Source organism: Drosophila suzukii, chromosome 2R (genome assembly GCF_043229965.1).
Source record: "Drosophila suzukii chromosome 2R, CBGP_Dsuzu_IsoJpt1.0, whole genome shotgun sequence".
Classification (NCBI taxonomy): domain Eukaryota; kingdom Metazoa; phylum Arthropoda; class Insecta; order Diptera; family Drosophilidae; genus Drosophila; species Drosophila suzukii.
Window position 1 is genome coordinate 3,325,101 of NC_092081.1, and position 20,259 is coordinate 3,345,359.

At 45.1% G+C, this 20,259-nt stretch overlaps 7 protein-coding genes and 1 long non-coding RNA gene across 14 annotated transcripts in view; 5 read left to right on the forward strand and 3 right to left on the reverse strand.

The window, feature by feature from the left end:
- Sik3 (Salt-inducible kinase 3) overlaps positions 1–3,978 on the forward strand; it is an 18,680-nt gene extending 14,702 nt beyond the window's left edge. Inside the window, exons 8-11 of one of the 3 annotated variants that reach the window (XM_017087810.4) lie at positions 96–362; positions 699–863; positions 961–2,063; positions 2,170–3,978. In XM_017087810.4, the coding sequence (XP_016943299.1) occupies positions 96–362; positions 699–863; positions 961–2,063; positions 2,170–2,973 (2,339 nt within the window). In that variant the 3' untranslated portion in view covers positions 2,974–3,978. The remainder of the gene's footprint in view (positions 1–95; positions 363–698; positions 864–960; positions 2,064–2,169) is intronic. The other 2 variants (XM_017087811.4, XM_017087812.4) reach the window with 2 other exon arrangements.
- A 192-nt stretch (positions 3,979–4,170) lies between these two features.
- LOC108019885 (transcription factor grauzone) lies at positions 4,171–6,426 on the forward strand. Its single transcript, XM_017087957.3, has 4 exons — positions 4,171–4,367; positions 4,424–5,214; positions 5,297–5,491; positions 5,552–6,426. The coding sequence occupies exons 1-4, from the start codon at positions 4,251–4,253 to the stop codon at positions 6,222–6,224; spliced, it is 1,776 nt and encodes a 591-aa protein (XP_016943446.1). The 5' UTR covers positions 4,171–4,250; the 3' UTR covers positions 6,225–6,426.
- On the reverse strand, positions 6,346–9,047 carry Vps51 (vacuolar protein sorting 51). The gene is made up of 6 exons (XM_017087956.4): positions 8,880–9,047; positions 8,056–8,807; positions 7,364–8,000; positions 6,781–7,311; positions 6,616–6,728; positions 6,346–6,560 (listed from the first exon to the last, which is right to left on the reverse strand). The coding sequence occupies exons 1-6, from the start codon at positions 8,958–8,960 to the stop codon at positions 6,452–6,454; spliced, it is 2,223 nt and encodes a 740-aa protein (XP_016943445.3). The 5' UTR covers positions 8,961–9,047; the 3' UTR covers positions 6,346–6,451.
- Positions 9,048–9,615: 568 nt separating this feature from the next.
- On the forward strand, positions 9,616–12,502 carry Nmda1 (N-methyl-D-aspartate receptor-associated protein). 3 transcript variants are annotated; one of them, XM_017087780.4, is made up of 5 exons: positions 9,616–9,747; positions 10,217–10,242; positions 10,733–11,064; positions 11,459–11,707; positions 11,774–12,502. In XM_017087780.4, the coding sequence occupies exons 2-5, from the start codon at positions 10,236–10,238 to the stop codon at positions 12,131–12,133; spliced, it is 948 nt and encodes a 315-aa protein (XP_016943269.1). In that variant the 5' UTR covers positions 9,616–9,747; positions 10,217–10,235; the 3' UTR covers positions 12,134–12,502. The 3 variants fall into 3 exon arrangements, with proteins under 3 accessions (XP_016943269.1, XP_016943268.1, XP_016943267.1); XM_017087779.4 differs by lacking the exon at positions 10,217–10,242 and adding an exon at positions 10,302–10,380 and having other exon boundaries at positions 9,632–9,747; XM_017087778.4 differs by lacking the exon at positions 10,217–10,242 and adding an exon at positions 10,299–10,380 and having other exon boundaries at positions 9,633–9,747.
- On the reverse strand, positions 12,484–13,399 carry LOC139352529 (uncharacterized). Of its 2 annotated transcripts, XR_011603749.1 has the most exons (3): positions 13,267–13,399; positions 13,093–13,203; positions 12,484–13,037 (listed from the first exon to the last, which is right to left on the reverse strand). It is a non-coding gene; the product is annotated as an uncharacterized lncRNA (long non-coding RNA). The 2 variants fall into 2 exon arrangements; XR_011603748.1 differs by lacking the exon at positions 13,267–13,399 and having other exon boundaries at positions 13,093–13,233.
- Positions 12,776–14,747, forward strand: Lfg (Glutamate NMDA receptor-associated protein 1 lifeguard). Of its 2 annotated transcripts, none has more exons than XM_017087781.4 (4): positions 12,776–12,997; positions 13,542–13,648; positions 13,953–14,054; positions 14,122–14,747. In XM_017087781.4, the coding sequence occupies exons 1-4, from the start codon at positions 12,979–12,981 to the stop codon at positions 14,626–14,628; spliced, it is 735 nt and encodes a 244-aa protein (XP_016943270.1). In that variant the 5' UTR covers positions 12,776–12,978; the 3' UTR covers positions 14,629–14,747. The 2 variants fall into 2 exon arrangements, with proteins under 2 accessions (XP_016943270.1, XP_016943271.1); XM_017087782.4 differs by lacking the exon at positions 12,776–12,997 and adding an exon at positions 13,346–13,487 and having other exon boundaries at positions 13,566–13,648.
- A 142-nt stretch (positions 14,748–14,889) lies between these two features.
- Positions 14,890–17,273, forward strand: Balat (Beta-alanine transporter). The gene is made up of 4 exons (XM_017087777.4): positions 14,890–15,089; positions 15,348–15,663; positions 15,780–16,841; positions 16,902–17,273. The coding sequence occupies exons 1-4, from the start codon at positions 14,977–14,979 to the stop codon at positions 17,223–17,225; spliced, it is 1,815 nt and encodes a 604-aa protein (XP_016943266.1). The 5' UTR covers positions 14,890–14,976; the 3' UTR covers positions 17,226–17,273.
- A 1,590-nt stretch (positions 17,274–18,863) lies between these two features.
- bic (bicaudal) lies at positions 18,864–20,061 on the reverse strand. Its single transcript, XM_017087784.4, has 2 exons — positions 19,907–20,061; positions 18,864–19,834 (listed from the first exon to the last, which is right to left on the reverse strand). The coding sequence occupies exon 2, from the start codon at positions 19,832–19,834 to the stop codon at positions 19,325–19,327; it is 510 nt and encodes a 169-aa protein (XP_016943273.1). The 5' UTR covers positions 19,907–20,061; the 3' UTR covers positions 18,864–19,324.
- Between the last annotated feature and the right edge of the window lie 198 nt (positions 20,062–20,259).

A 20,259-nucleotide genomic window follows, 5' to 3' on the forward strand; every position in this document is an offset into this window, starting at 1 on the left:
ATCGCCCGCTACTGCACAACAACAACAACTACAACCGCTACCGCTCCTGATCTTGCTGCTTAAAAACCCCTTCTGCCTATCCGCATAACCGATAGTGATTCCCCCCGAAATAATTCGCGAGGTTGAGTCTCGCATGAACCGCGACTATCTGCCACCCACCCTGAAATCTCTTAGCCAATCGCCCCCCAATGGCACATACCCGGTGGGCGTGGCCCTGCCCTTGGGCATGTCGAAGGGCGTGTCGCCGCCCCACTCGCTGCCCTTGGTGGCGGTCGGATGTGGCTCCGTGCCCTTGGTGGCGGGCAACAACCGCCGCATCCATCGGGTGGTCCACTCGAAGTTACCCACCGTTCAGGAGGGTGGTAAGTCTTGAGATTTTGTGCTGGGTCCTGTTGGAGTTAGCTTAAGATCAGAGTGTCGAAACGAAACTATAATCATTTAAAAATTGCTTTATAATAACCAAGATCATATGGATCATTCTCACACCCCTGATTAATTTAAATGTACTGTTTTAATCTGCTTTTCATTTTATTTTAGTTTGCTTATTTTATTTGACACACCTAAACCACCTTAGTTTATCAAAACGTAGACGAATTCTTGTTGCAAATACTCTATAAACTAAGCTGCGATTACAATTGGTTCACATTCTCCCTCCGTTTTCTCTTTCTGTGTTTTAACCCCTGCTGCTTGCCATTCAGCGACAATAGGACGTTACAGTCCAGTGCGTCGAGCCTCTGAGGGATCCAAGAGCCAGTTCCAGGGACCGCTGCAGGAATGCCAATCGCTGCAGAAAGGTATTGCACAGAGAAACTTTTTGGTTGCACCCAGTCCGCCGCTTTTAGAAAATTCGATCAGTTTGCCAGGTAAGATAAATGAGCAGACCAAAATTAACGCCACAAGCTTCGTCTCAAGCTTATTTCTCTTTAGGAATGTAACTAATTTGTAACCCTGTTTTCTTAGGTTCGCCCATACATGGCAAACCTGGAATGGGCTTGCAGCTAGCTCTGCGGCGTGGCCATGACATTGAAGTTCCCCCGGAAGCCATCAAGAACCTGATGCCCGCCCTGGACCGCCTGGTGAAGGAGCAGAGGGTCAGCTTCGAAATAGCCAATAAGATAATCTCAACGCATGTGGTGCCGATAGATTTGGCTCCGCTTCTGGGTCTAGCAGCTCATGCCTCGAGTGCGGCGGCGGTCAGTGGAGGGCACCTCGATCAGAGTCACCTGTTGCACTTGCAGCAACAGCAGCAGCAGCAACATATGCTCAGCTTCAGTGTTTCCCCACTCAGCATGCCGCAGGGTGGAGCCGTGAATGCCTCTCTGACCTCCGCAAAGCAGATGTTTGGTCAGCCAATCTGTGGCTATACGCAATATCAACCGATGACCCTGGCCCTGCAGCCGCAGCATCAACAGCAGCTGGTGGGTCAGTTCAGCAGCATCAACCTGGGAGCCAGCAACTCGAATTCGAGCAGTGGCTGCCAGTCGCCGGTTTATAGTACCAGCTTCAGTGGCAGTTGCTCACCCAATACTTACCTGCCCTGCCCCGGCGGTGGCTCCTCACCGCTGCACCAGATCACCAAGGGCATCTCTGGATTGACTACTGGTGGCGCTGGTGGGTCCATCACCAGGGGCACTTCGGCCGCAAGCGAAGGAGCCGCTGCAGCCGCCGCTGCCAATCAACCTCTGGACCTGTCAATGGATGTTTGTGGCGGTGTGTTGGATCAGCAGCCCACGGACTATGCAGCCACCAATTGGTTTATGCCCACGACCCCGTATTATGATCTAAAACCGCTAAATCTATCGCCAGCACAACCCGTAAGGGTCGTGCCCACACCGCCAGCGTCACCCAACTTGTGCATCATCCAGGAGGAGAATGGAAACGGGCAGATGTGTCACACTATCAGCACGGGCACTCCGTATGCGGGCTGTACCGGAGGGATCACGCCGCAGATATGCCTTACCGATGTCCAGGGCAGCGAGATAACTTTGGTCGCTCTGTCCTCAGACAACAGTCGCGATAGCGAGGACTCTTTGGAACAGCACACTCCTGTTATGTCTTTGCAGGTAATTACGGCTCTAGCCTCAGAATTTATCAACTTATTGCTCTGGTTATGCTTCAGCAATCAGTGGCAAATTGGATATTCATTTAATTTTTTTAATCTTTTGCTAGGGACTGATCATTACCGAGCCCAGCAGCGATATGCCATCAATTACGAGGGGCATTGGACGTAAAGCCAGTCTGGACTGCGAATCGAGCGGAGGAAGTCATTGTCCAGTGGGCATTAGCTCATCTCACGCCGCCCAATCCCAATCCCAGGTTCAGACCGAAGCTCAATGCCGGCGGGGCAGTGACAAATCGCTTGGCTTCTCAGACGACTCACTAAGCAATGACTCGAATAACTTGTCACCCTGCCAGGAGCCATCCGCCAGCTCTGGATTCAAGTCGGACTCCCACTCGGAGATGGGTGATCACACCGAGTGCGGCCATCTGACACCCGATTCCATGTGCGACTCGCGGCGCATGTCGGATGAGATGTGCTACGAGGTGCCGCTGCCACACGAGTGCTCCAATCTGGACTCCACCCGCATCCTGGAGATGGTGAAGCAGACCATCGACTCCACTATGCCGCCCAAGGGCTTTGTGCTGCACAAGGGAAGCATTAGCTCGGAGGACAGCGGCGCCGAATCGCGACATAGCAGTGCTTCTAATGCATCCAGCTCGAATCCATTGGCCTGCGAGGCGGCTTCGCTTCTGGCCTCACACTCTGCCTATGGAGAGCCAACCACCAATCTCAGTTTGGAGTACTCAGGCGGCCTGCAGATCGAGCTGCAGGTGTGCGAGGGTCGCAGCCGGGATCCCCATGGAGCTGGTAAGGGGATAAAGCTGCGCCGCATTTCCGGGGACCAGTTCGAGTACGGAAAGATCTGCCAGCAGTTGATCAGCACCATCACCATGCAGCAGGTGGCAGGCTAAATTTAGGAGACCCGCCCTGCTAGCTACCCATAATGACTACTCGCCTTGCCTAAACTCTGCGTAGCTGTGATTAAAGCCGATATGTACGATATAGACATCCTAAAACATTAGCAATTGGACAGGAATTAGTTTCCAATTTCCTAGCCAAGAATATCCCTTTCCCGTTTTTCGAGTTCAGTAGCGTAATCAAAATTTTTAATATCAATTATAGACACTTTCTTCAATTGTTCGTCGACCACACCGATTTTTAGCTAGTTTAATTCAACGCGGAACGTGTATATACGTGTAGAAATATTTAAAATATTCGCAAACATATTATACACATTAACGAATTACGCACATGCCAACATAGTTTAGAAAATTTGTAATACAAATTGGGTGGCGCAAGGTTTTGGAGCAACTAAAATACATTCCAGTAGCAGAAATTTCATACAAAGGAAACTAACGTTCGTTCTAGCCGTAAAATATCAATATTTAGAACTTAACTATATCTATATATCGAGTCGATAATATCGACTACTTTCGACTTTTGTGCAATTCGTAAACGAGATAAAAGTGTTTATTTTGTCAACTAAGTTCAATGACGATACGTACGTTCATCTATATTCGCACGAGATATAGATAACCTAAATGTTAAATATAGGTGATTACTAAATCAGTAGTTAGTTTGCATTGGCAATTCGTAGCTCCGATTAGTGGTAAGCTCTTTATTCCGTTAAATTTTAAACATTTTTTATGAATGTAGTGAAAGTTTGTTCAGTTATTATACACACACGATCAATGGTTAGAGTTATATTCTACGGATTAAACACAACATTGATAAATCTATTTTTTAATGAAAGACTGCTGTGATTTTAAATGTAATTAATTAATTTAAAGCGAAGGAAGGAAGAAGAAAACAAACAAAAACTACAAACAAACTTGAACCCAATTAGTTATATCATTATATAAATAAATAATTCAACTTTATCTAATAAATTACCAATTCTCCAAACATTAAATAAAGTGTTTTTTTTACAAAATTTAAACTGTCAATAATATAAAATATTGGACAAAAATGACTTAAAAAAAAGTATGTATAGATATATATAAATTTCATTTAAAGACAACTTTATATTTCAAATTTGGCGGATGGCCTATCGATTAACGATTTAATTTCCGTTCGATATCGGTTGCTTTCTTTGTGGTATTTTTGACTAGTTGATATACAGCCATACGATAAAAAGTCAACAAACAAATTATTTTTGTTTTAAAAGTTTAAATGCTTTGAATTAAGCATGATTTGCCGTTTGTGCCTCAACAGCGTCAACGATTCGGATACAATACGGATTTTCGAGGACGTTGGCCTTTCCCTTAATGTGGCTAATGTGCTGGCCAAATACTTTTGGTTTGAGGTACGTCCCTCTTATGTTTTTATTTTTGGAAAATATTGACCATTGTTATTTTGCAGCCAAAAAGCGATGATCCCATATCCACGGTTATTTGTTTGGCCTGCTGGAATCAGGTGAACGATTTCCACCAGTTCTATGGGGCGGTTGAAAGTGCACATCGTTTGCTCACTGAAAGGTTTTCGCTGAAATCCGGCCAGGAGCAGGGGAAAGCAGAGCAAGATGAGGGCTTGGAGCTCCAGCAGGAGGGGCAGAATGAAGACCAGGAGGAAGCCTTACCCGCCAGCGATTGCGACAGCGCTTCCTTCACAAATGAACAGTTCCTCAGCGATGTCATAGCCCAGCAGGAGGAGCGAGGTGAATCTAAGGCCCTGGAAGAGGAGTTCATCAAAGAAGCATCCGATCTCGAAACGGACAAAAAGGGTCTCCCAGATCCCGAACCCTTACCAACCTTACCCACGGAGGAACGTAGAGAAACGAGATCCACCACCAAAAGTAAATCCCACCAGGCACTCGAACCTACTCTCCCAGCTCCTCAAGAGAGGCCCAAACCTGCAGTGACCAAGTCCAGAGCCAAGAGAAATAACTGCAAAGCAGAAGAAGCCCCTCAAAAAACAAAACGATATGCCGACTATAAGCAGTGCATGCTGGAGATCGATGCCAAGATCGCCGCCCACATGCGACTCACCTGCGACGTTTGCCACGAGGGCCAGGAGACCTTTCTGCTCCTCTGCAAGCACATGCTGCAGGAGCACCGTCGGAAGGGGTATGCCATCTGCTGCAACAAAAAGTTTTACAAACGCTCCTTTCTCACCGATCACATCGATCGTCATGCTGATCCCGAGAAGTTTAAGTGAGTGGTAAAGTGGAGGACGCCAATCTAATATACATATAACAAGAAAGGGGCTCTTAATCAATGAGACATTTCATTGCAGGTGCACGCAGTGCGATAAGCGGTTTGCGGACAAACAGTGCCTGAGGAACCATGAGCTGCTGAAGCATCATCCGGAGGAGGAGAAGACCTTTATCTGCGAACAGTGTCCCAAAAGATATACCAAACAGTATCTGTTGGATCAGCATCGTGTTATCCACAAAGAGCGTAATGTTGTGTGCGATCTCTGTGAGAGGAGGTTGGTCATATTTTACCCATCCCTAAGTAGTTTTAAAGATATAATATTTGTTTTGGACAGATTCCCCAACCAATCCCTTCTCTGTACGCACGTCAAGATGGCGCATGGCAACTATGGAACTATGTGCGACATATGCGCCCAGGTCATACGCGGTAGAGCCGCTTTCCAGCGCCATCAGCTGGAGCACGCCGGTGTTACCGAACCAAAGGTTCAGTGCGACATCTGTGGATCCTGGCACAAGAACAAACACAGCCTCAAGAAACATGTACGACGTCATAATGGCACCGCTGCTACTTGCGACCTTTGCGGAAAGGTTTCGCCCAACCGCAGCGCCATGTTGAGTCACCAACGATATGTGCATCTCACGGATAGAAAGCACGAGTGTGGCGTGTGTGGAAAGGCCTTTAAGAAGGCCATAACGTTGAAGGAACACATGACCATGCACACGGGCGAGGTGCTGTACAAATGTCTTCACTGTCCGAAGACGTTCAACTCGAATGCAAACCTGCACACACATCGCAAGAAGTGTCATCCAAAGGAGTTCGAGGAGGCGCGGAAGGCACGGTCCGAGAAACGAAAGGCCATCGATGAGGAGGCGCCCAGTGTCCTGACCATCTCAACAGGCGAAGATGGAGGCGAGACCCACAGCATTTTGCTGACGAACAGCGACGAGGATCTAAAGGCCGACACTATCGAGTTCACCCTGTGTCTTAGTCCTGATACCACAGATTGAACATAATTTCTGTTAAAATGAGTTACTTAGCAGCTGTTACAAATTGGCGACATGGGAGTTAATAGATGACGTTTAGAAAAATAAACTCCACTCATCTACCCATTCGCCAAAATCATTCAAATTGTATATTAGAAACAAACGTTTATTTTAAGATCCTTAGGCTAGCAGCGTTTAACAAAATAGACGGATATTTTAAGAGGAATGTTGCTTTAGTTTTGGAACCAATACTAACCCCGTTCACAAATAATTTCCACAGCGTTGGGCTCCATTAGGACAGATTCCAAGCATCGTTGGACGGCTGAGCCTAGGATCTCGTCCAGCAGGAAGTTGACCAGACTGAAAAACCATTGTTTCGATTACCCTAATATTCTTATTGTAGCATTCAACTCACTTTTCGTCGCTAACAAACCGCCAGAGATTCATTTGCAGATAGTGGGCATCTACCTGAATCTGCTGCAGTCCGTACTTACTGAAAGTTCTTAGCCGTACGCATTCCAGCAGGGTCTACAAAGGGAATATTAATAGTCATCATGCCACTTTTTATGTATTCACTTACTTTGAGACCAATTTTAATTATGCCCATTACAATCGAGGCCTTGGTAAACTCCACCGAGGTAAAGATCTCAACTCGCTCCGAAAACAAGCGATGTATGTTGGACACATAGCTTGATTCCAGCTGGGAAGGTGTGTAATTTGACCAGTTGGATCGATATTGAGGCTTGGAGGTGGAAGCAAAGTTACTGAAGTACGTTTTGCGGCTGGAATCACTGCTGGCTGTGGTGCGGAATCCTGAAGCTGTATTCGTGGCTGCATCATAAAGACTTGCCACCACAGTTTCTATGCTGCCCAGCTCCTCCACCACGCGCTTCATCACTGCCCGCACGGACCGAGGTTCCAGACAGTTTAGCCAATCTCTTGTCTCGACGCTCTTGCGCAGCATTTGCGAAATATTGGTGCCTTGCAGCCGTACATAGGAATCAAGGAGTGCCTGTGCCGTCTCCCGCATTTCCGCACATATTTCAGTTTCGTGGGTAAGTGTAGCACTGTTCTCCGAATCGATTTCGTATAGGTCATCAACAAGGGCAATCTGAGGAATTGGAATGTTAGAAAATTACTCATATAAGTTTTGCAAAGCTTGCCAGTATGTGGACGCCCTGCTGCTCCAGTTCAAGACACGTTTTGGACAGCACTAGCAACAGATTCGGTGGACTGGAGCTGGAAGCATCGCCGAAACCGCACATCACTTTTGCAATGTGGCGAAGAAAGCCGATTAGTAGGTTCTCCCGAATGCCCTCTACGCATAGGGTCCCCTTGTGCTCCGCCTTGATGTTAAACGACCAGTCGGTACGCAGAAATATAAGTAGATCCTGTAGCACGCCTTTGATCTTCTCCACCATGGCCACATACAGGTTACTGATCAGATCACTGAGATTTAGACCAGCAGCTGCATCGCTCTTGGCGGAAACCAGGGACAACCGAACCGCGCTTAAGCTATCGGCAAAGTGATCCTTCAGGTTTTTTGCGTGGGCATCGCAGAGTTGGTGGGCAGCCGATATAATGATGGAGACGGTGTTGCGTTGAACCTCCAAGCCGCGGCAGATATTACGCATTGCTTGAAGGCGTCTGTGAAGTCGATCCAGAGCACGCAGCATCACCTGTGTGTCCCCGTAGCCAATGTCGGATTCAACGCGATCCTGGACAAGAGTCAGATACTTGTCGATGTTCTGGTTGAGGAAGACATTTAGTTCCTGTAGTGCGTTTTCCTGGAAGTCGTCGCTGAAATGTGATGGGTAAAACTATTGCAGGCTTAGCATAGATATTTTGGATGTACCGTTCTTTTTCGTAGTGCTTGGCCACGAACATGTCAAAGTAGGAGGTCACTACTAGCGCCAGATCGTTGAGGAAACCATCGATGCCCATGTCCACGAACTCCAGCATATCCCGCTCCGTCTGATCCTGGAGCATGACAATCTGCTCGTGCAGTCGCTTGCCCGCACAGGTCAGCATCTCGCTGGCCAGATCGGAGGTCTTCTCGTCCAGCTGCAGGAGCAGCTCCCCGATTTCCGTCAGCGACTGGGCCGTATTACCCGCTCTTTGAAAGTCCTTCCTCAATTGTTCCTTCAGTTCCGCCATGATTGCGTCGCAATCCCGCTGTATTCCGTCGAAAGACGGTTGCCGTCCGTACTGGGCAAACACCTTTTGGGCATGCAGGTAATCCTGAACAGCCTGGGCGTAGTTTTGCTCCTCGATCAGGGATTTCAATTTGGCTGGCAGTGTGGAAAGGAACTGCAGCCGCTTGAGCAGCGAATGTTTCTCGGACAGGCGGCACAGCTGCGACCTGGTTCCCTGCAGGGTTCCGGTAATCTGCTCGCTGAAAGTGGTGATGGATTGCATCTTGGTCATTAGCAGATTCACATCTGTTTCCATCAGCTTGAAATCGTCCTTCATCCGGCGAATCGTGTCCGTGGCTGAGATGAATTTGTTGTAGTTCTCGTACACCAAAGTCTGCATATCCGAATGCAATGTCTGGGTATCCTTCACCACTGCCGCCTCCGTATCCATAATTTGCCTTAGGGAACAATCCTAAATTGATGATTAATATGCAAAACATAAGGCAAATTATTGCATCTTAGTCTAGCAAATCCAATTTCCCACCTTCAGCAGCCTTTCCAGATACTTTTCCGCATCGAAACTGGAGCTATCCATGTCGAAGGGATTGGCCTTAGTTTCAGTCATTTCGCAGCCCTTATTTTCTTAGCCTAAATAAATAAATAAAGTTAATTTTCCTATTTTGTTGTCGTCAGTGTGACCGTGGAATTATCTATCAATTATACTTTCCCGTAGAGCTGAAAAACTATCGACGATAGTATCGATGCACTCGTTTGTTTTTTCCACCATCGATTATCACATTGTGGAACTAATCGACATAACGATAACAGTTACGAAAAGTATTGTATATCACATTGAAATGTCGATAGCAATAATTCAATTTGCTCACCTCTAAAATTACATATCTTAGCTTTTAAAATAAACCCATTTAAGTTTGGTAACAAGTCTTTTGTTCAAAATAATATGACAGACCATGAAAGTCAATTTATGTATTCTCATTTAAGAAGTCAATTACAAATTACCAATAACCTATTTTTCCTTTTTGCAGCTATAGCTACTGTGGCCCTAAGCATATTTTTATTGAAATAAGGCGACAACTGTGGTTTTAACTATGGAGCAGCTGATAAACAGCTGACAAAAATTAATCAATTTAACAGTTTAGGAAATACCCTAATGGTTTTAATATTTTGATTTGAATTGAAACAAAAATTTTTTTTCAAACCAAATCCGATAAAAATATTCGCATCACTCGAACCCTTCTGAGAACAAATTCTCCCACCCATTTCGATTGTCACACATCTGCGTTTCGATAACCGTCAGCAAGCGCATCTCTGATAATTTTCATAAAAAAACAATTATTCAGGAAAACAACACTCATTTGTTTGTTTAGATCGGATCACAGCGGAATCCAGAGGTAATTAGTCATTCGAAGACCAAAATTTGGGTAGTGGGAAGATCGAAAGACGCCGCAATTGAATTTCGAAACGTGTGCTTCCCGGTAATTTCGAGAAGCTGGTAAATGAGTGAGTCACCATTTTTACCACAGCGAACTGTGTGTATGTATTATTTGCGAGGGAGGTGCTCCAGCTGAACCAATTTAATAGCTGCGACTAGATTAAAGCGTATAAGCTCGCGGGTCAACGTGTAGGTAAAGTTAATAAACGGCCCAGCCATTTTAGGAGTACGCATACCCAAAAGCTTGAAAGGCACACGTCATATGGCCACAACAAACAACACTTGACAAAAGTTTCCCAGCCCAGTACGCAAGTGCCAAATTGATTGATAATTAAAGTTGCATGCCACAGAAAAGTAAAACCAGAAACTTTACATTTCTTTGTCGCTAATTAAATTAGCTAATGGTTGGTTATCATCTCTCTTTGCAGGTACAAAGCCATCGAAACAATGCAAGGTGAGTGCAAATAGGACAAGCCTTTCTAACCAAATGTTTTTGGATCTACTCCACAGCAGTTTTGGAATTAGAAATCCCTTGAGCGAAGTCCGTCGAGAATGTCCTGGCAAAGTGTTCCCCAGTACCCCCAATACCAAGGTTCAATCTTTTGACTTCTAAGCGAGTGTTCCTGCTTATCCGGTTTATAATCGCATGCTTTTGTTTGTCCCCGAGGCTTGTCGACTCGTCGAGTGCCTTCAATTGCCCAGAGCCTCCCTAAGTTCTGATTCATTTCCATTACTTCTCTCTTAACATATAGTATCTGTCCCGTCTTATCATGGTTGTATGTACATATTTGCTCGAGATTGTTTCTTGGTTTTACGCATCTCTTCGTCACAGCGAAGCGTTTCATTTAGATTTTACAGTTCTTGGTAGACAGAATACTGTAGCGGAAAGTCTTGAATCTTCTTTTTTTTTTAAGCGAATTAAAGGGAGATGTCTTATTCCACAGATCCCAACCAACAGTACAACTATGGCGGAGGCTATCCGCCTCAGGGAGGATATGGCGGCGGTGGATATCCGCCCCAGGGAGGCTACCCACCTCAAGGGCCACCTCAGGGTTATCCACCCTACGCCCAGGGAGGGGCCCAGCCCTATCCGCAGCCCTACGGTCAGGGTCCTCCACCTGGCGGTTATGCCCCCCAGCCGGGGTTCATCCAACCACCACCATCAGCCGGCGGCTATGGAGCCTACGATGATCCGGAGAGCCAACCCAAGAACTTTTCGTTCGACGACCAGAGCATCCGGCGCGGATTCATACGCAAGGTGTACCTGATTCTGATGGTGAGTGTTCATACCACAAGATAGACGGGGGCTCACACACACCTCTTTGGACGGAATTCAGGCGGATTTTCTGATAACACAGCTTCGCAAGAATGTGTATAGACACACTTCCAACCAAAGAGGGGGAAATTTGTGTAGATGTACGCTTCAACTTACACCGAATTTTGTTGGAACAGATTACCGTGTCACAGGATTATGAAAAAGTCGATACGAAATGATTGTCTCTTTAATATCACGCCTGTATATTTGCATTGATGTGCGTACTAATCAAAACAATTTCAAATTATGAAGATTATATTATTTGTGCTTTTTCTTGTTATTGAACTTACTAAGCTGCTTTTTAATCTTTGCAAAATGTATTTCCTAATTCATGCTTTTGGTTTTCTTTTTTTAGGGTCAACTCATCGTCACCTTTGGAGCTGTTGCGCTATTTGTGTTTCACCAGGGCACTAAGAAATTCGCGAGCCAGAACATGTGGCTCTTTTGGGTTGCCCTAGCAGTGATGTTAGTTACCATGTTGTCCATGGCTTGCTGCGAAAGTGTTCGTCGCCAAACACCGACGAATTTTATTTTCCTTGGCTTATTCACCTTAGCTCAATCGTTCTTAATGGGCGTCTCGGCCACCAGATATGCGCCACAGGAGGTAAGCACCTGGGATAATGTACCCAGAAGAATTTTTATAATAATCAAAATATCCTTTTCCTCTCAGGTTCTCTTGGCGGTGGGCATAACGGCTGCGGTTTGTCTGGCTCTAACACTCTTTGCCTGGCAAACCAAATACGACTTCACTATGATGGGCGGCATTCTGATCGCCTGCATGGTGGTGTTCCTGATCTTCGGCATTGTGGCCATGTTCATTAAGACCAAGATCATAACACTGGTGTATGCTTCGATTGGTGCGCTACTCTTCTCCGTTTACCTCATCTACGATACCCAGCTCATGATGGGTGGAGAGCACAAGTACTCTATCAGCCCTGAGGAGTATATCTTTGCGGCGCTGAACCTCTACTTGGACATCATCAATATCTTCATGTACATTCTGACTATAATAGGCGCATCGCGCGACTAAGTTACGCTCTATTTCCAAATATTATGTACAGTTTAACCAGAATACGAATATTGTTCTCGCGTAATCTCATTGGTATTTACAACCTCACCCAGTGGAGGAAATCTTCAACTAACGAATTACTCTATACTTACGATCTATCTACTTCGCGTTGTGTTTCCAATTTCCGGTTTACTTCTAGTTCTAAATGTCAGTCAAATTAGCTAACTTGTTTTCGGGATGTATGTATTATGTCTATTTATTTGTTGCCTAAGTTAAGGTCCCAAATATGGCGATTATTTCAAAATTCCAAACAAATTATGATATATGTATACCAAATGATATGCCATTGAGATACACAAAACAACAATAAATAGTCACGTATAAAGCATATTTATTTGAAAATATATAAGCAACATGGTTGCTGTTGTTAGAACATAACATTTAACGGTGTGTAATAACCAAGGAATCCCGATTTTTGCAACTATGAATCAAGTACCGAACATTGTAAACCGTGCAGCGACACTGAGTTTAAAGTCAACAATAAAGCGCATCTATTTATTAAAGCCGCCACAGACCCCAGCATTGTGGGGCTTCCGCGAGTGGTTCATCCAGTTCAACGAGCCAGCTACCACCAGATGCAGCTTTAGTGTGCAACGGGAGAGCATTGCCGGTGGTTGGATTACTTCCATAGTCTAGACCATTATCGTCTACCTTCTGCTTTATCATTGCTTAAGTTTACGTTGTTATCTGCACCACCACAACTAGAAGGCGGGGTGTTTTAATTTTCGGGTTGGCCCCATAGCATATTTTTGACCTGGCCACCTGTTCAGTAGTTCGTGTGAATTGCAGCAAGGCGTATCCATAAAATGTATCACTACCAGCAAGGCAAGTACCACCCGGATTGGGATAAACCGAACGAAATGGGCTGCGGAAAAGTGTTTTAGATTAGATAATCGACTTGGCTATAGTATATTACCAACCAACTGCACTGATTTCTCTCTGAAAAAGGCTAGAAAAATATCTCTCGAGGCACTTTCATCTGATAAGACAGCAAAAAAGGTTTATGTATATGGCTCAATACTGTGATTCACCTACTTAAAGGGAGAGTGCACAACCGTGTTTAAAATTGTGTGGTGGCAATATCATTTACTCACCCACATCAATGTTGAATCTTATCTGGAGTGTGAGTGTATGGCTTTGATAAGAGTTAGGTACCGGCTAATCTTCAGTTGTCGGCCATATGGGGACACATAGAAGGGCGATTCGGTTTCAATAAGCTGAAATACTGGCACGTTGCCGGCAGTCGAGCAGAGAGAGTACCATTACTTTAGTCATAGCGATTTAGCCATGAGCAGCGACAACCACTTTCAGTACGGTTAGTCATCATATTAACTTTCCTTTTTCCTTGAATTGTCTTCCAACCCCACAGGCGATGAAACTGGCACATATACAGATGCGGAGGCGGACAAGAGCTTCGCCTTCGATGACCAGAGCATCCGGAAGGGCTTCATCCGGAAGGTCTACCTGATATTGATGGTAAGTGATAGGTTTCCATAAGGACATAATTGCCTAATATTACATTACTAAAAGCGTGGATCGAAAATATTTTGGAATCATCTGAACGACTCTATAAGCATTCGTAAATCACCTTAAACTATAGGATCAGTACTTGCTTATCCTATTATTAGAAAATTAGTTTAAAAATATGCCATAGAAGAGCTTTTAGAGAAACCACAAAAATAGGAAAGACTTGATATTGAGAACAATATTCTCTTCTTATGTGTTATTGATATACAATTAATTTTGATGCATTAATCTAAGAAATTTTTTTGATTTGTAGTGCCAATTGCTGATCACTTTCGGCTTTGTTAGTGTCTTCACCTTCTCGAAAGCCTCTCAGGAATGGGTGCAAAAAAATCCAGCCCTGTTTTGGATAGCACTTGTGAGTTCTTACAACTTATTACATAAAATATTCTATTTATATTAACAAACAAATCTGAATTGTGCAGGTCGTTCTTATCGTGACCATGATAGCCATGGCCTGTTGCGAAGGTGTTCGTCGTAAGACGCCTCTGAACTTCATCTTCCTCTTCCTGTTCACGGTCGCAGAGTCCTTCCTCCTGGGAATGGTCGCCGGGCAGTACGAGGCCTATGAGGTCCTGATGGCAGTGGGAATTACGGCGGCGGTGGCCTTGGGCCTCACCCTATTTGCCCTGCAGACCAAGTACGACTTTACTATGTGCGGCGGAGTCCTAGTCGCCTGTCTGGTGGTCTTCATCGTTTTCGGAATCATTGCCATCTGCTTCCCTGGCAAGGTGATCGGACTGGTCTATGCCTCCCTCGGAGCGGTGCTCTTTTCCGTTTACCTGGTATACGATACCCAGTTGATGTTGGGTGGCAATCATAAGTACTCCATCAGTCCGGAGGAGTACATCTTCGCCGCCCTCAACCTCTACCTGGACATCATCAACATCTTCATGTACATACTGACCATCATCGGATTGTCTCGCAGTTAGACAAGTCATGATGATCCATAATTCCCATTTCAGTTTTAGAGATATTTAACTTAATTTTATATGTCCAGTGCCACCTGAGCCACCAAGAAATACAGACCGACTAACTATAGATAACCCTACGTAGTAGAGATCTCGCTTGGGTTTGGGATTTTGGTTGGAATCGGGGCGCTCAACTAGTTCGAACCTTGTCCACGCCGCGGTGTCCAATTAATTAATGCGCACGAGTGGCCGTAATGTAATTATGTTCAATCAGCCCCTGCAGCGCCGCCAGTTCCTGGACTGGATTGGATGTGGACAAGGTGATCGGCGCGATCGTCAGTTGTGCGAGCGTCTGGCTAACGGGCGGACATGGATTTCGACGAGGTGCTGCGGGAGGTGGGCTCCTTTGGGCTCTACCAGAAGGTCATCATCTGCTCGGTGCTATTGCCCGCCGCGCTGCCCTGCGCCTTCCACGCCTATAGGTTGGTCATCCGGTTGAGTTTCTAAGAGTTTTAATCGATCCTATAAGACAAAAGTTAAAAACTCCTAAGGCGGTTAATAAATAGTTTTTAAATACCTACATCGGTTTATAGTTTTTAAATTCCTAAATATGTTATATTAATATATTTAACCTTCATAATCAGATTAATAGCTTAGTTCTTATAAACACAAAAGACAACATTTTTGCCGTAAATAGTAAATAGTTATCAGTAAATCTGAATGATATAATACTTTCGTAGCCAGTTGTTCATAGCGGCTACTCCGCAGCACTTTTGTCGAGTTCCGGAGTTGGAGCCGTGGACGCAGGACTACGTGCAGCTGGTAAAGAACCTGAGCATTCCGCGTAATCGCAATGGGGCCTTTGCCGAGTGCTCCATGTTCGCCAGGAATTACAGTGATATAGTGCGCTATTTGGAGTACCGACCGCCTCCGGACTTGGTTCGTCAACAAGCCGAGGATTTGCTTAAGTTGCAGCCGGAAACAGCGCAAGTGGTGCCGTGTCAGCATGGCTGGCACTACGACAAATCCATTTACTCCAGCACAGTGGTTCAAGAGGTGGGTTTCCCTAGTAAAGAATCATTTTGTGTAACTTATAGGATATTCTTGAGTACTCACGATTATAAGCAATAATATACATATCCTAAGAGCAATCTTATATTTTCCCCTTGCAGTGGAACCTGGTTTGCGACCGTAGCTTCCTGGTTACCCTGGCGCTCGTGGTCTTCGGTGTTGGCGGACTCCTGGGTAACTATGTGTTTGGATACCTAGTGGATCTGTGGGGCAGGCGACCCTCTTTTTACGCCTATCTGATGCTTGAGATCACCGCCTGTGCGGCTAGTGCCTTCGCCTGGAACTATTACACATGGTTGGGACTGCGCTTCGTGGTGGGTCTGACGGTGCCCGCGATCCTGGCCAGTCCCTATGTCCTAGCCATCGAGCTGGTGGGTCCGGAGAGGAGAGTTTTCTGCACCATCGTCTCAAATATTGCCTACTCCTTGGGCTTGGTGGTGCTGGCCGGAGTTATCTATGTGGTCCGCGATTGGCGGGAACTCAGTTTGGCAGTGTCTATGCCGTTGCTCATGCTCTTCTCCTGCTTTTTCGTGCTGCCGGAATCACCGAGATGGCTGATGGCCGTGGGAAAGACCAGGAGGGCCATGAAAATCCTCAAGGTGATGGCCAGAGTGAACGGTGTGCGTGTGAACCGAGATTTTGTGGAGCGACTGCAGCGGAAATTGGCCAGCACAAGAGCTTCGGAATCGGAATCATCTTCGAGTACCCACTACGGCATTCTGGACTTGTTCCGGGGCCCCAATATGCGTCGGAAGACCCTGATCATCACCCTCATTTGGTTTGCCAACACGAGTGTCTACGTGGGATTGAGCTACTATGCTCCTGCTCTTGGAGGCGATGAGATCTGGAACTTCTTCTTGGCAGGGGCTGTGGAACTGCCCACATATTTGCTGCTCTGGCCGGGATTGAGCTACTTCGGAAGGCGTTGGATCCTGTTCATCTCGATGCTGGTGGGCGGAGTGGCCTGCGTGGCCACGTTCCTCTTTCCGAACATCACGCTGCTGCTCTACTGCGTTGGCAAGATGGGTATTAGTTCGTCCTTTGTGGTCCTGCCGCTCCTGGCATCGGAATTATATCCCACGGTGGTGCGGGGATTGGGCATGAGCTTCAGCTCGGTGGTGGCTATGGTGGGACCAATAGTTATTCCAATGATTAACCATATGGTGAGTGAAGATTCGGGGATTTTCTTACCATCCCATAAATATCACCCTTTTTCATTGCAGGGCCAGCAAATGCTAGTCCTGCCTTTAATTGTGATGGGAGCTCTGCTGATCCTGGGAGGATTCGCCAGTCTTCTGCTGCCGGAGACCCGGAACCGCAATCTTCCCCAGACTTTGGATGAAGGCGAGGCAGTGCCCCTCAGTTTCCTCCTCTGCTGCTGCGTGGAGAGCGAGCGAAAACCCAGCAATATCAGGGTGAATCCGCAGAAGAGGATTATTCCTGAACCCGGAACACCAGCATTCCACCGCGTGGACACTCCTGTTTCCGGTAGAATTGCCTGCAAGGTTGTATGTAGCATTTGTAAAAAGGAAATGCGTACTCTTTAGTCAAAAGTTTTTTAAATAGTAAATCCGATTAAAGATTGCAAATATCAATTTGATTTTATTTTGTGGCGGCTCTAGAATATCTCCCATCTGGCAACGCTGGCGTTTTGTATGTTTGTATAGGGCTTACAGTGGTTGTGAATTTTAGAAGTCTTGTGGATTTATATAAATTCCTAAGATACATTCTTAAAATTTTGTGTAAGTAAAGGGTTCCAAGTATATATTATGTAATATAATAAAATGCATAAAAAATAATAGCATAAACTAGGAGATTTAAGCACTTTTTTCCATGTGTATTTAAAATTAATTACCAATTAGTAGTCTAAAAACAGTAGATTTTTGTATTTTATTTTTACACCTAAAACATTCAAAGGGGTATTTTACATAATAGCATAACTAGCGTAAACTAGGAGATTTAATCACTTTTTTCCATGTGTATTTAAAATTAATTTCCAATCAGTAGTCTAGAATCTGTAGATTTTTGTATTTTATTTTTACACCTAAAACATTCAAAGGGCTATTTTACCATTTTATTTAACATTAACGATATATATTATTTTTAACCATGTATTGTGATACAGTTTAAATCGAGTTGGCAGGCCAACCGGCAAATTTAAATTGGTTAAAATCAAAGCATATATCAAACCGATGTGACACCTAATAAACTTTAATTAAAGTACCCCTTTTATAAGACCCAATAGCATTTGTGTATTCCACATGACCGCGTTACTGATAGAAACCCCAGCTTTTGAATTAACCTTAATATGTTATTATGGGTCGTTGAAAAGTGATAAGAAACCGCAATCGCTTGTTTATGCACATACATGAAGAAACTTCAAGAAACATTCCCGTTGAACTGGTCTAATCGCAATTTTAAGCCAATTTAAACGTGACTCATGGAAGATTTTCGAAACGAAACACACGAATACAAGCATAAAGATACACCGCATTTTCTGACTTTTCACCTTTGGATTTGGACAGATAATTATGATGTTTTGAACGGGTTAAAGTTCCTCTTGGAGGAGGGCTGTCTAACATCTGGGTTTTTAAGTTTTTATTCCCAATGTCAACAAGTTTTGACTGCCGCGTGCTTTTTTACACCGCCCCTCCCACCCCTTTTAAACCTCACACAAACGCGTTGCTATGCATACACACACAGGCTCACTCACACACATGCCGATTATGCAAGCAAAAAATAATACAAGCAAGGAAATGCGAGAAATATGGATATTTCGTATGTTTTTTACAGTTCTTTTAATGTAATGCATGTATGATGGTCTAAAACAATAGTTTACAAATTATAAAAACGTTTTCAACAATTTTGGTACATCATTCTCGAATCGAAATCAATTAGTTATGGTTTCATCTTGTTTACGTTTTGAATTGAGGATGGTTTGAGGTCGGGGTTACATCGAAAAGTCGGAAATTCGGGAAAATCGGTAAGAGCTAGTGCTAAAAATATATTCCTCCGTCTCACGACCTGGCAATGACTTCTTCTGGAGTGTCTGCGTTTTCCCCTAATCACCTCGCTTCAAATTCTTCCGAAAACCGTATATATATAGTGTGTATTACGAGCACATATTTCTATAGATACATCTTGTGTGTATGTTTTTGGGAGGGCGGCAAAAATTAGAATGTGTGTTGTTTGGACTGTGGTTTTTTTTGGTTAAGGAAACGTGCTTTAATCGCATTGGAAAATACATTTGACGGTTCCAAACTATTACTATTAGATTAAGATTGAAGGGTTCCCTTAGTATGTTAAGTATAGTTATTATGCTTATGTGTTCTGTTCAGCGCTCACTCGGATGCCTTTATTTTTTGTATTTTAGTATAGTGTGTAGCATGACCCCCAAAAAGTGGCTGAAGGGAGCACGAAGGATGGCCCATCCAGGGCAGAAGGCCAGAGTCCGGAGTGGTTCCGTTCCCTTTTGGGGTACGGAATTGGGGAGTGGTAGGAGTACTACGGTTGGTGTAATTCCGGCTTCTGGGGCGTGTGTCCTGTATGCCTGCCCCTTCGTTTTGCTCCCTGGCCGTATGTTTTGTATGTGTTTTTGTGTTCGGTGTGGTGTGTGATTTGTCCAAGTGGATGGGGTTGGACCTGCCTAAGCGGAGGCAGCAACCTCACCGGACTTCTCCTCCTTCGTGCCGGCGATGGCCACCTCCTCGAAGTTCTCGACCAGATCGGGCACATCGTCGTCACCGGCATCGGCGGCCGAAGAACCGGCTGCGCCGCCGGCGCCGTTCTTGTTGGCAATCTCCGTGGCCAGCTTCTTCAGCTGGTTGATGTCCTGGGGGCCCAGTTGCGTCAGGATTCCGGGGACCATCTCGGTGATCGTCTTGTTCTCGCCATGACCCGTGATGGCGAACGTGTTCGTCGGAAGCGAGGCCTGGGCCTTCGGGTTGTTGAAGTGGATGACGGTGCCATCGTTCTTGATGATGTTCACCTCCTCGATGCCGGGGATCGTGTTCACCGACAGCTTCTTCAGGGACGACTGCAGCTTCTTGTCGTCGGTGGCGGGCGTGGAGTGGACAATCTTCTTCTTGCGGCGGGGGGTTCCCTTGCCGCCAATGCGCACCTGCGCCTGCAACTTCTTCAGCTTCTCCGGATTCATCTGCCAAACGGAATACACACAAAATTTGGATTAGTAACACCCCAGTCAAAAGCCGTACAATTTGATATTTACTTTGATTTTACTATAATTTAGCACAGAGCCTTGCCCGAAAACACGTGCGCCCAGTTGTAGTCAAATGTCAAAAAGAAATCGCCATGATAAAAATGGCAAAAGCAGTATGTATATGTGAGTAGTACTGGTAGGAAGTACTAAACGTGAGTGTTGACTATCGATAGCTCACGAGGTGGCAACAATGGCGCGCTAAGGAGTTTAAATTAAGTTTTTAAAAAACGTTGCTAGTTGTTACCTACAATACGAACTAAATTCTGGATTAATAACATCTTATGATGCGTATTTAGAATTAAGAAGGTTAAAACGGATTAAACTTTTTGTTGGATTAATAAATTATTTAAACCTCTTTTGAA

Coding starts and splice junctions, on each gene's coding strand:
- LOC108019885 (XM_017087957.3), top strand. CDS start 4,251: ATGATTTGCCGTTTGTGCCTCAACAGCGTCAACGATTCGGATACAATA. Junction 4,368..4,423: donor CCAAATACTTTTGGTTTGAG/GTACGTCCCTCT, acceptor GTTATTTTGCAG/CCAAAAAGCGATGATCCCAT. Junction 5,215..5,296: donor GCTGATCCCGAGAAGTTTAA/GTGAGTGGTAAA, acceptor ATTTCATTGCAG/GTGCACGCAGTGCGATAAGC.
- Nmda1 (XM_017087779.4), top strand. CDS start 10,341: ATGTCCTGGCAAAGTGTTCCCCAGTACCCCCAATACCAAG. Junction 10,381..10,732: donor CCAGTACCCCCAATACCAAG/GTTCAATCTTTT, acceptor CTTATTCCACAG/ATCCCAACCAACAGTACAAC. Junction 11,708..11,773: donor CCAGATATGCGCCACAGGAG/GTAAGCACCTGG, acceptor TTTTCCTCTCAG/GTTCTCTTGGCGGTGGGCAT.
- Vps51 (XM_017087956.4), bottom strand. CDS start 8,960: ATGACTGAAACTAAGGCCAATCCCTTCGACATGGATAGCTCCAGTTTC. Junction 8,808..8,879: donor ATCTGGAAAGGCTGCTGAAG/GTGGGAAATTGG, acceptor TCATCAATTTAG/GATTGTTCCCTAAGGCAAAT. Junction 6,561..6,615: donor CGGTTTGTTAGCGACGAAAA/GTGAGTTGAATG, acceptor ATGGTTTTTCAG/TCTGGTCAACTTCCTGCTGG.
- Lfg (XM_017087781.4), top strand. Junction 13,649..13,952: donor AGGTCTACCTGATATTGATG/GTAAGTGATAGG, acceptor TTTGATTTGTAG/TGCCAATTGCTGATCACTTT. Junction 14,055..14,121: donor CCCTGTTTTGGATAGCACTT/GTGAGTTCTTAC, acceptor TGAATTGTGCAG/GTCGTTCTTATCGTGACCAT.
- bic (XM_017087784.4), bottom strand. CDS start 19,834: ATGAATCCGGAGAAGCTGAAGAAGTTGCAGGCGCAGGTGCGCATTGGC.
- Balat (XM_017087777.4), top strand. CDS start 14,977: ATGGATTTCGACGAGGTGCTGCGGGAGGTGGGCTCCTTTGGGCTCTAC. Junction 15,090..15,347: donor TGCGCCTTCCACGCCTATAG/GTTGGTCATCCG, acceptor ATACTTTCGTAG/CCAGTTGTTCATAGCGGCTA. Junction 16,842..16,901: donor TTCCAATGATTAACCATATG/GTGAGTGAAGAT, acceptor TTTTCATTGCAG/GGCCAGCAAATGCTAGTCCT.